The 12,981-nt window shown below is 41.3% G+C and overlaps 1 protein-coding gene across 2 annotated transcripts in view; it reads right to left on the bottom strand.

The window, feature by feature from the left end:
* Window positions 1–2,566: 2,566 nt before the first annotated feature.
* LOC110536021 (anthrax toxin receptor 1) overlaps window positions 2,567–12,981 on the bottom strand; it is a 50,989-nt gene continuing 40,574 nt past the window's right edge. For both annotated transcript variants that reach the window (XM_090190620.1, XM_036935855.2), the window contains exon 18: window positions 2,567–5,823. In XM_090190620.1, the coding sequence (XP_090046746.1) occupies window positions 5,410–5,823 (414 nt within the window). In that variant the 3' untranslated portion in view covers window positions 2,567–5,409. The remainder of the gene's footprint in view (window positions 5,824–12,981) is intronic.

The following is a 12,981-nucleotide window of genomic DNA, read 5'->3' as shown; positions in this document are numbered from 1 at the left end:
GATCTCTGAATGATCCAATGTTGACCTAAATGACTAATGATGATAAATACAATCCACCTTTGTGTAATCAAGTCTCCGTATAAATGCACCTGCACTGTGATATTCTCAGAGGTCCGTTAAAAGCGCAGAGAGCATCATGAAGAACAAGGAACACACCAAGCAGGTCCGAGATACTGTTGTGAAGAAGTTTAAAGCCGGATTTGGATACAAAAAGATTTCCCAAGCTTTAAACATCCCAAGGAGCACTGTGCAAGCGATAATATTGAAATGGAAGGAGTATCAGACCAGATCAGACCCCATGATCACTCTGGATGAACTGCAGAGATCTACAGCTGAGGTGGGAGACTCTGTCCTTAGGACAACAATCAGTTGTATATTGCACAAATCTGGCCTTTATGGAAGAGTGGCAAGAAGAAAGCCATTTCTTAAAGATATCCATAAAAAGTGTCGTTTAAAGTTTGCCACAAGCCACCTGGGAGACACACCAAACATGTGGAAGAAGGTGCTCTGGTCAGATGAAACCAAAATTGAACTTTTTGGCAACAATGCAAAACGTTATGTTTGGCGTAAAAGCAACACAGCTGAACACACCATCCCCACTGTCAAACATGGTGGTGGCAGCATCATGGTTTGGGCCTGCTTTTCTTCATCAGGGACAGGGAAGATGGTTAAAATTGATGGGAAGATGGATGGAGCCAAATACAGGACCATTCTGGAAGAAAACCTGATGGAGTCTGCAAAAGACCTGAGACTGGGACGGAGATTTGTCTTCCAACAAGACAATGATCCAAAACATAAAGCAAAATCTACAATGGAATGGTTCAAAAATAAACATATCCAGGTGTTAGAATGGCCAAGTCAAAGTCCAGACCTGAATCCAATCGAGAATCTGTGGAAAGAACTGAAAACTGCTGTTCACAAATGCTCTCCATCCAACCTCACTGAGCTCGAGCTGTTTTGCAAGGAGGAATGGGAAAAAATGTCTCTCGATGTGCAAAACTGATAGAGACATACCCCAAGCGACTTACAGCTGTAATCGCAGCAAAAGGTGGCGCTACAAAGTATTAACTTAAGGGGGCTGAATAATTTTGCACGCCCAATTTTTCAGTTTTTGATTTGTTAAAAAAGTTTGAAATATCCAATAAATGTCGTTCCACTTCATGATTGTGTCCCACTTGTTGTTGATTCTTCACAAAAAAATACAGTTTTATATCTTTATGTTTGAAGCCTGAAATGTGGCAAAAGGTCGCAAAGTTCAAGGGGGCCGAATACTTTCACAAGGCACTGTATTTAGCTAAATTGCAATACTTTTTTAATGCTTTTTGACCTGTCCCCAAATTAATGTAGTTGGTTCAGAGTTCGTTTTGATATTTCAACCTGCGTGTTCTGATCAGGTGTGAGTGGACAAAATCATCAGGCGCACGATGGCGCGAGCGGTCTAGTCAGCATGTTAGTATCAATGGGTGAAGTCGTCATAGCCTGGTTTAGAGGCTTACCTTCAATACACTATGGTCTTTTTGGTCAAGAAATTGTAAGGAGCAACAATGACAAAATACCATGTGAACCCTGAAAGGCACAGCTTGAAGAATCTACTGTAAGGCCAAGGATATGTTTGTCAGCAATTTTATTGATTCAATTTACACTACCAAAGGTATGTGGACACCTGCTCTTCGAACATCTCATTCCTAAATCATGGAGATTAATATGGAGTTGGTCGTCTAGAATGGCATTGTATGCTATAGCATTAAGATTTCCCTTCACTGGAACTAAGAGGCCTAGCCCGAACCATGAAACAGCCCCAGACCATTATTACTCCTTCACCAAACATTACAGTTGACACTATGCATTAGGGCAGGTAGCGTATTTGTCCGTCAGACTGCCAGATGGTGAAGCATGATCCATCACTCTAGAGAATCTCATTTCCACTGCTCCAGAGTCCAATAGCAGCAAGCTTTACACCACTCCAGCCGATGCTTGCATTGATGCTGCTCAGCCATGGAAACCCATGGAAACCCATTTAATGAAGCTCCCGATGAGCAGTTCTTGTGCTTATGTTTCTTCCAGATGCAGTTTGGAACTCTTTAGTGAGTTTTGCAACTCAGTAGTAGGTGTTGCATCCATGGACAGACAATTTTTTACACGCTTCAGCACTTGGTGGCCCCATTCTGTGAGCTTGTGTGGCCTACCACTTCGTGGCTGAGCTGTTGTTGCTCCTAGACCTTTCCACTTCACAATAACAGCACTTACAGTTGACCAGGGAAACTCTAGCGGGGCAGAAATTTGACTGACTTGTTAAGGTGACATCCTATGACGATGCCACGTTGAAAGTCACTGAGCTCTTCAGTAAGGCCATTCTCCTGCCAATGTTTGTCTATCAAGATTGCATGGCTGTGTGCACGATTTTATACATCTGTTAGCAACGGGTGTGGCTGAAATATCCATATCCACTCATTTGAAGGGGTGTCCACAAACTTTTGTATATATAGCGTATACAAAATGAAACCCAACTATGTCACATTAACCATTGATACTGCTGACAGGAATTTCATATAATTGTGAGGACTTGTTTGCACACATTTACGTTCATTTATTTGCAATAATGAATTTGTTCACTGTGACTACCATACTCCAATGCTGAGTGAACAATACAAAGACACAGACATTTGTACACAATGTATAAAAAAAAAATGTTATGAATGATAAACTAACAAACACCCATTAATTAATCACACACTGTTACATGCATTAACAAATTACTTAAACCACGGGAATGTAATTGCTCTCAGATAACATTGTGTTTTTAATTAAAGCCCCCATGCAGTCTTTTGAATTTTATATCATCAATGTATGTCTAATAAATCACTGTGTGTTTATTGAAAATAACTCCAAATATACAGTACCAGTCAAACGTTTGGAAATACCTACATACACTATTCAAGGGTTTCTCTTTATTTTTACTATTTTCTACATTGTAGAATAATAGCAAAAACATCAAACTATGAAATAACACATATGGAATCATGTAGTAACCAAAAAAAAATAATTAAACAAATAAAAATATATTTGAAATTCCTAAAAAAGTAGCCAGACTTTACCTTAATGACATCTTTGCACACTCTTGGCATTCTCTGAACCAGCTTCACATGGAATGCTTTTACAAACCTCTTGAAGGAGTTCCCACATATGCTGAGCACTTGTTGGCTGCTTTTCCTTCACTCTGCAGTCCAACTCATCCCAAACCATCTCAATTGGGTTGAGGTCAGGTGATTGTGCAGGCCAGGTCATCTGATGCAGCACTCCATCACTCTCCTTCTTGGTCAAATAGCCCTTACACAGCCTGGAGGTGTGTTGGGTCATTGTCCTGTTCAAAAACAAACAATAGTCCCACTAAGTGCAAATCAGAAGGGATGGCATATGGCTGCAGAATGCTGTGGTAGCCATGCTGGTTATGTGTGCCTTGAGTTCTAAAAAAAATCGCTGACAGTGTCACCAACAAAGCACCCCCACACAATCACGCCTCTTCCATGCTTCACCGTGGGAACCACACATGCAGAGATCATCCATTCACCTACTCTGCGTCTCATAAAGACACGGAGGTTGGAACCAAAAATCTAAAATTTGGACTCATCAGACCAAAGAACAGATTTCCACCAGTCTAATGTCCATTGCTTGTGTTTCTTGGCCCAAGCAAGTCTCGTCTTCTTGTTCAGTAGTGGTTTCTTTGCAGCAATTCGACCATGAAGGTCTTATTCACGCAGTCTCCTCTTAACAGTTGATGTTGAGATCTGTCTGTTACTTGAACTCTGTGATGCATTTATTTGGTCTGCGATCTGAGGTGCAATTAACTCTAATGAACTTATCCTCTGCAGCAGAGGTGACTCTGGGTCTTCCTTTCCTCTGGCGTCCCCATGAGAGCCAGTTTCATCATAACCCTTGATGGTTTTTGCGACTGCACTTGAGGAACCTTTCAAAGTTCTTAATTTTTCACATTGACTTAAAGTAATGACGGACTGGCGTTTCTCTTTGCTTATTTTAGCTGTTCTTGCCGTAATATGGACTTGGCCTTTTACGAAATAGGGCTATCTTCTGTATTCCACCCCTACCTTGTCACAACACAACTGATTGGCACAAACGCATTAAGGAAAGTAATTCCACAAATTAACAAGGCACATCTGTTAATTGAAATGCATTGCATGTGACTACATCATGAAGCTGGTTGAGAGAATGCCTTTGACAGCTTTGCACTCTTGGCAAAGGGTGGCTACTTTGAAGAATCTCAAATATATTTTGATTTGTTTAACACTTTTTTTGGTTACTACATGATTCCATGTGTTATTTAATAGTTTTGATGTCTTCACTATTATTCTACAATGTAGAAAATAGTAAACAAAGAAAAACCCTGGAATAACTAGGTGTGTCCAAGCTTTTGACTGGTACTGTATGTTCTATCATGTATTTCCCTGAGCCTCCTTTTGCCATTGAAATGCTCAGACTGATCGTGTGGGTGTGTAGATAAAAAAAAAAAAAAGGTTTATCAGTTCTTACACAAAAAGGACATTATAATCATTTCAGAGTGTACTTTCGACATTAGTGTAGAATACTAAAAATACAAAAAAAACCTGGAAAAATCACATTAACTACACTGCCCATTTTTAAAGGCTCAATAAGGCACTAAATCATCCTCTATGCTGACATTATGCATACCTGCCATTGACTTGACAATTGTGCAGTGCAGCAGGGTGATTGGCACTGGGACGTTGGGATTCATTGAGATATTACATTTACTGGATTTAGTTTGGCTAATCTCTAAAGAAAACTACCACTGGCAAAAAATCATTCCGCTGCTCATAATAACTCATTTGTCTGTGAGAAACAAATATTAAATGTATAAAATTCAGACTGATACATTATTGGAATGTCATTTGGAGACATCTCTCCATTCTTTTCTGAATATAATACCTAATATAATACCAACTCTCTAGAACCTTAATTTTTTTGAAAAAGAGGCAAACATCCAACACTTGGCTTTGCTTTGTCACGATGATATCCATCCATTCTTGTTGGTTCTAGAATGGAAGAGATGAGCTTAGCCCTCATGACCTTGACAAGGTAACAGACCTGGCCATCTATGGACAACATAGACGTATTTCTATGAGGAAAGCTGTCCATCAGGAGACGTCTGTAGAACCTTAAGTACAACTTATCTTTGTACTGTTGACCTAGATGTGTACATGGGCCACTGTAGACAAATAGTTGACAGGTCATCAGCTGGTTGTTTGTGGTGTGAGCCACACAGATATCCTGACTGGCAGTGGAATGAGGGGACAGTCAAAGACTTAGGGGAGACAGGACAAATTCCTGTTGATCTTCCTTGTCCTAGTCATCCCGTGTCCCTCTCTCTTCCAATCACTACTGAGGATCTACAGATGGGCATGGTGGTGGGCGGGTAGGAGGTGGTGGCAGGGAGCCTCGTCCTGGTGGAGGGGGTAGAGCGCCGGTTGGGGATGCAGGTGGTGGAGGGGAGGGGGGGCACATAGGAGGAGGGGATATATACAGAGTGGTTGGAGGAAGGGCTCGAGTTGGAGGAGGAGTGTAAGGTGGAGGTGTAATGGTAAAAAAAGGAGGGGGTGTTGAGGGCAGTGTGGAGGTGGAGGATGGTGAAGGGGATGCTGGGGGGCTGTTGGGGGGAGGGGGGAGCATGCCTTGGGGAGGCGGTGGACTAGATCCTCTTGGAGGTGTGTAGATGGGGGCTGAGTGATGGTTGTAGTGGGGGTAGCGAGGAGAAGGATTGAATTTGACCCGGGTGAAGTTCATGCATCGGCCCTGAAACGTAAGACAGAGACAAGGTGAGAAAAACGCAATGTACTACTTCTGAATCCACTGGTCTGTTGTAGCGGTGGTGTGCTTCATAGTAAAAGGCATTAAAAAGGTATGCATTATCCAGTCTCCATACATATCTAAAGCCCTGTTTATATCTGCCGCTAACATGAGTCCTTCATCTTGCCCATTTATACTTATAAGATCTGATCAAAATCAGTTCCCAATGTGTCTTTTAACTACACCTGACAAAAATTGTGGGCACATCAGAATGAGGACAAGATCAGGGCAAATGACGCATGTTAGAACCAGGTATAAAAGTGGCTTGAGAGACAGAGCTCAGGATTAAAATTAGGAAAGTCAGTCACATTGATGTTCCACAGACACCAGTGACAAGACACATCACAGGAGGTTGGTAAAACCTTAAATTGGGAAGGACGGGCTCGTGGTAATGGCTGGAGCGGAATCAGTAGAATGGTATCAAATACGTCAAGCACGTTTGCTGCCATTCCATTCGCGCCGTTCCAGCCATTATTATGAGCTGTCCTCCCCTCAGCAGCCTCCACTGACACACTTTTATTTTATTGCTTTGTCAGGTGAGCTGGTCAGTTGAATTTGCTGTTAAATAAAATAAATCTGGAGGCATAACAACGTGGAATGGACTGATTGCTACACTAGATGTTCCTACATTATGGCAACCAACCATGTACATTGTCCGTCGTCTACACTTCTGTTTCATATCGCTGGGTTGGGGAGACAAACACACATTCTCTGATTCCCCTCATGATTCATGTCTGCATAGTGTCAGCGCTAAATCCAAAGAAATATCCTTGCTGCAAAAAAAAATTCTAAAAAGAAGATATTTGTGATGCTATCCCATGCTAAACAATGTCAAAGTCCTAATCCTTAAAAGGACAAAGATCAGAGAGTACCTATGATTTAATATTCATGCATTTATATTCTAAACAATAGCCAGTGGTTTGGAACATTAGGAAACGGCAACATAAAAGTGTCTTAATAGGGTGTTGCGTCACCACAAGCCAGAACAGCTTCAATGCACCTTGGGATAGATTCTACACGTTTCTGGAACGCTATTAGGATGTCTACTGCTGACTACCAGAATTATGGTATCTTATAAGGATTGTATGTAATTATCACAAGACATCTAGTGTTTAGTTTATTAATTCAAACATTTTAAAAAACAGGCACATACAAAACTTAAAGCCATAAATGCACATAAGTAAAATCATTGAGGATAAAGTCTGGGACTTATTTCCATTGTGGTCTTCTTGAGACAAGATGGCTAGGCAAGATCCAACATTGTTGAACACAGTATGACAGCGAGATGATTATAAAACAAAAACAAAGCAGAAGAACATATCTTATCATTACAATTACATCGTATGGTACATTCTAAATGGGCAGAAGGCATCAAACAGTTTTTTTACTTTATTTTTAAAGCTGCCCACACTGGACAGTTTTTATGGGCAGAGGCAATTCCTCTCCGAGGCTCTAGTATACAAGAAAATACCTTTCCCAGCATTACTCCTGAACCTGTATAAGCACACATTTGCAACACCTGAAGTGAGTGAGTGTGCATCCCTAATATGGAGGAAGTAATCAGTTAGACATCTGGGCGCAGAACCATAAATACTCCTGTAAACCAAACCTAGTCCATGGACTCACTTTCAGTACTACCCTGATCAGCTTGTTCTGGGCAATCTGAAGCTTCCCCTTCAGAAGCTTAGATAAGCCCCCAAACCAGGAAGTACTAGCGTAGTCAAAATGGCATTGAATGAGGGCAGTGGCTAACATTCATGGAGTCCTTGTCAAACCACTTGGACTTTTTAGCCAAAAACGCAGTCCTGGCCGCCTTAACCTTCCCTAGCACTTTAGTGGCCATGCTCACAGGTAGCTAACAGAGATTTTAGTAGTCAGCACCTCACCCCCTAACTCCACTCTGATTTCAGAGGACCTGCACAATTTAGGTCTGGACCCAAAAATAACTGCGTCAGTTTTACTTAAGTGCAGTGTATCATCTCTAAACCATTTGCTAATGTTAGTAAGCTCTGTGCTAAGTATGCTCTCCAACATATTTGTACTTTTATGAGACAACATAAATGTATAGTCATCCGCATAAAGGAAAAGACGGCAAGAACAAGCATCGTTCATATCGTTTATAACAGTAGAGGCCCAAGCACGCTTCCTTGCGGAATGCCAAAACTCATTGGTTTTGTCAGAGACAGTGAACCACTAACCTCTTCCACTTGCTCCCTACCTGACAAATAGGACTTTACCTAGCCTATAGGGATGCTGCTTAACCCTAGTGCCTCTAGTTTGGAGATTAGGAGACAGTGGTTAACTGTATCAAAGGCCTTCTGTTGGTCAAGCAGTACCATTCCACACAGATTTCCCTCATCAATCTCTTTCCTGATGAAGTCAGTCAAGTAAAGTAGATGTGAATATGAATACAGTGCCTTGCGAAAGTATTCGGCCCCCTTGAACTTTGCGACCTTTTGCCACATTTCAGGCTTCAAACATAAAGATATAAAACTGTATTTTTTTGTGAAGAATCAACAACAAGTGGGACACAATCATGAAGTGGAACGACATTTATTGTATATTTCAAACTTTTTTAACAAATCAAAAACTGAAAAATTGGGCGTGCAAAATTATTCAGCCCCTCTACTTTCAGTGCAGCAAACTCTCTCCAGAAGTTCAGTGAGGATCTCTGAATGATCCAATGTTGACCTAAATGACTAATGATGATAAATACAATCCACCTGTGTGTAATCAAGTCTCCGTATAAATGCACCTGCACTGTGATAAGTCTCAGAGGTCCGTTAAAAGCGCAGAGAGCATCATGAAGAACAAGGAACACACCAGGCAGGTCCGAGATACTGTTGTGAAGAAGTTTAAAGCCGGATTTGGATACAAAAAGATTTCCCAAGCTTTAAACATCCCAAGGAGCACTGTGCAAGCGATAATATTGAAATGGAAGGAGTATCAGACCACTGCAAATCTACCAAGACCTGGCCGTCCCTCTAAACTTTCAGCTCATACAAGGAGAAGACTGATCAGAGATGCAGCCAAGAGGCCCATGATCACTCTGGATGAACTGCAGAGATCTACAGCTGAGGTGGGAGACTCTGTCCATAGGACAACAATCAGTCGTATATTGCACAAATCTGGCCTTTATGGAAGAGTGGCAAGAAGAAAGACATTTCTTAAAGATATCCATAAAAAGTGTCGTTTAAAGTTTGCCACAAGCCACCTGGGAGACACACCAAACTGTGGAAGAAGGTGCTCCGGTCAGATGAAACCAAAATGTAACTTTCTGGCAACAATGCAAAACGTTATGTTTGGCGTAAAAGCAACACAGCTGAACACCATCCCCACTGTCAAACATGGTGGTGGCAGCATCATGGTTTGGGCCTGCTTTTCTTCAGCAGGGACAGGGAAGATGGTTAAAATTGATGGGAAGATGGATGGAGCCAAATACAGGACCATTCTGGAAGAAAACCTGATGGAGTCTGCAAAAGACCTGAGACTGGGATGGAGATTTGTCTTCCAACAAGACAATGATCCAAAACATAAAGCAAAATCTACAATGGAATGGTTCAAAAATAAACATATCCAGGTGTTAGAATGGCCAAGTCAAAGTCCAGACCTGAATCCAATCGAGAATCTGTGGAAAGAACTGAAAACTGCTGTTCACAAATGCTCTCCATCCAACCTCACTGAGCTCGAGCTGTTTTGCAAGGAGGAATGGGAAAAAATGTCAGTCTCTCGATGTGCAAAACTGATAGAGACATACCCCAAGCGACTTACAGCTGTAATCGCAGCAAAAGGTGGTGCTACAAAGTATTAACTTAAGGGGGCTGAATAATTTTGCACGCCCAATTTTTCAGTTTTTGATTTGTTAAAAAAGTTTGAAATATCCAATAAATGTCGTTCCACTTCATGATTGTGTCCCACTTGTTGTTGATTCTTCACAAAAAAATACAGTTTTATATCTTTATGTTTGAAGCCTGAAATGTGGCAAAAGGTCGCAAAGTTCAAGGGGGCCGAATACTTTCGCAAGGCACTGTATGTTTCTCTGAACCCTGACTGAAAATCATACATTAGACTTGGTTGACATATTCATAAATTTGCTTATGTACAAATCTCTCCAGGATCTTTGATGGTATACCGAGGATAGATACAGGCCTATAATTCCCAGGGTCAGACCTTATACAGAGGTATAGCTTTAGCTTGTTTCGTCCCTGGGAAAGATGCCTTGTTCAACAGAAAGATTAACAATATAGGTAATAATCTCAGCAGAATCTCTAAGAAACCTCACAGGAATATTATCCAGGCCTGTGGTTTTTGAGCATTTAAGCTTCGCTAGTGTACTGGCTATTTTAGCTGTTGCTACCTTTACAAAAGAGAACGTTTGGCTCTGCATAATACTTATTGACTTGATTGTTTCCATACAAACCAGAACTGGTGGGCAGCTTGCTTACCAGCTTACTGGCAACAGAAGTTAAAATAAATCAAATAAAATGTTCCCCCTGATGTTCAGTTCAATACTGTTTAGTTTGTTTTTGGTAGAACTACTACACCATAGTTCCTTAAAATGATTTCCAAAGCTTTTTAGGGTAATTTTTGCTCTCAATGATTTTAAAAATCAGCAAAGTAACCCCACTTAGCTTCATCCATCCTTCTCTGTGCTTCATTTGTGACGTTTATATAGGAGAAAAATCAGGCTGCTCTTGAGTCTAGAATGTCATGATTAAACCAAGGGCTAGATCTCTGCTTTACCCTGACCCGTCTTAGGGGAGCCATCACATTCACCACATCAAGGAATCTACATTTCTCTTCCCAGGCACTGTCTACCCCTACACTATCCCGCATAGGTGACCAGTCAAGTTTACCCACTTGCTCCCTAAACATTTCAACACTGTTGTCTAACAGTTTAGTGACACCTAAATATATCTTTAAAAACTCTCCTTGTGCAAAATGTAATAAAAATATATATTACTATTACTCTGAAAAATGTTGGATTTATCAGACATCAATATTAAGTCAATCATACTTTGTACTGTTTCACATACCCTGGTGGGATCTTTTATCTTTTGGGTCAGAGCAAATGATATACAGAAGTGCATAAATATAGTCATCCACGTCGGGCTATCCATTTTGCAGACATCAGTATTGAAATCACCTAACAAAATGATTTCCTTCACCAGGGAATCACTACAGTTTGACAATTTAGAGACCTTAATAGAATGCATTCTGATTGGCAGGCCGTAACACACCCAACAAAAATCGTCTTGTTATTGGGAAACCAGACATCCAGCCAGACAATGTCCACATCATCGATTAAATCCAAACTGACTTTATAAGCAATATTCGAGCTTACAAAGGCAAATAAACCCCCACCGTTCTGATTCCGATCCTTCCTGACAGAGTAATTGCCCATCTCAATTTCTGAGTCACGAACAGATGAATCCCACCGTCTCTGTAAAACATAAGTCACCCACCTCTGATTTGCGAACCAATAGGCATATCTCATCAATCTTCGGTAGTAGGCTTCTGACGTTTAAATGTAAACCTCGCTGAATTCCCGATCCACTTGTAACCGACTCCCGCTGCACTGCCTCTGCTGCTATGGAGCACCCCTCCCCAGGTGCACGCATTGCCAGCTCACCTACCGCTGCTCTGTCGTCCTCACCACCACGTCCCCCGCCTCTGATGGCCTGTGCGCTGCTGTGGAGCCCCCCTCCTCTGGTGCGCTCTCCATCCTAGGTGAGTCCTCTGGTCCCACTCCACCTTCGATGCTCACACACCCCGCGGTACAGCACACCGACAGCGAAGGTAAGTTTCATTGACCCCATGCCCAAAACTAGGACAGCTGCATTTTAGATTAATCAACTGCACGCATTCCAAACATACCAAAGCTTTGCAGTTAGTCTTAACCCAACGTTTGCAGGAGGTGCATAGGCCATTTGATGGTGTTTGTGATAAACTGAGGTGGAGGGCATTGATGGATATCACTCAATAGGAGAAGGCATGGAGTTATTACAAGATCTCCACAATTAATTTGTGATTTCTTACTGGCCTTGGATGATCGTTTTGGTTTGCGCCATGGTCTAATGAAAGTTTGGTATATAACATTCCTTCCAAATCCGAAGTGTTGGATGCAATCAAAAGTGTTGGCAGGACTGAGAAGTTGCTGAGAATGTACCATTCTTTCATCTAGATGCAGATGCAATTATTTCCAGTGATGTTTTAAACAAACAAATGAAAAGTGCTGCCACCATGCTAAATTTTTTAAAATAATAGGTAAGACAAAGACGTAAAACATTATCCTAAATATAAACCAGCAACTTAGTGAATACCATTGGTGTTTGATATGAGGGTTTAAGCATGAAATATACTTTAAAAATGCACATGCACCATGTCAATATGCGTCACACTGGTGGCATACTATATATGGATACATTTTATTTTATTTTTTAAGATGGGTAATTAACAAGAAATCAATGGCAAAATTACTGAAGATTCTGGTAAGTTTGATAAATGACCAGTAGCTTTGCAACCCTAATGTCACCACATCAATGTTTTCCTTGTCTCTAATTGGGCTCAGCTCTCTCCCGACTAGCCCTGTCAGGGCACTGGAAAATTGGATAAAGGGCATCGGACTGAGTAGGTCATGTCCCGAGGCAGTATTGCTTGTGTCCTGACCAGATTCTGTCCCTCGCAGATGCATTGATTTGAGGGGAACTAAAAACAAATGCCTTGACTTGAGATCTTAATTGCAACCAGAGCAGCCTTGTTCACTGAGAGTCAACAAAAAAACTAGAGCTCTCCGCCTAGCTTCCTGTGTACTAATTAACAGCTTTCTGAAGGTAGAACTCCTACTGTTAATTATGAAAGGCTTAGTGGTGATTAAAGCCAGCAGTCATCTATAGTGTGATAGGCAATAGAGTGTCATTTTTATTTTGTAGCTTTTTTCTCTTGTGTGCTATCCTTTGCTGAAGGCAATGTCATGAGTCATGACAACATTCCACATTTTCTGATGTCTCTGTGTCATTTCCACTGTCTCTCGTCAACATCTTACGGTGGAGAGTGCAGGCCAATGGAGCTGCAGTAATCAGTTCTACCTAAGAAGACTACATT

This window comes from Oncorhynchus mykiss, chromosome 11, assembly GCF_057628025.1.
Source record: "Oncorhynchus mykiss isolate SJ-2025 chromosome 11, ASM5762802v1, whole genome shotgun sequence".
In the NCBI taxonomy this organism is placed as follows: domain Eukaryota; kingdom Metazoa; phylum Chordata; class Actinopteri; order Salmoniformes; family Salmonidae; genus Oncorhynchus; species Oncorhynchus mykiss.
The sequence above is the reverse complement of the archived record's forward strand: the minus strand, read 5'-3'. Positions and strand labels throughout refer to the sequence as shown.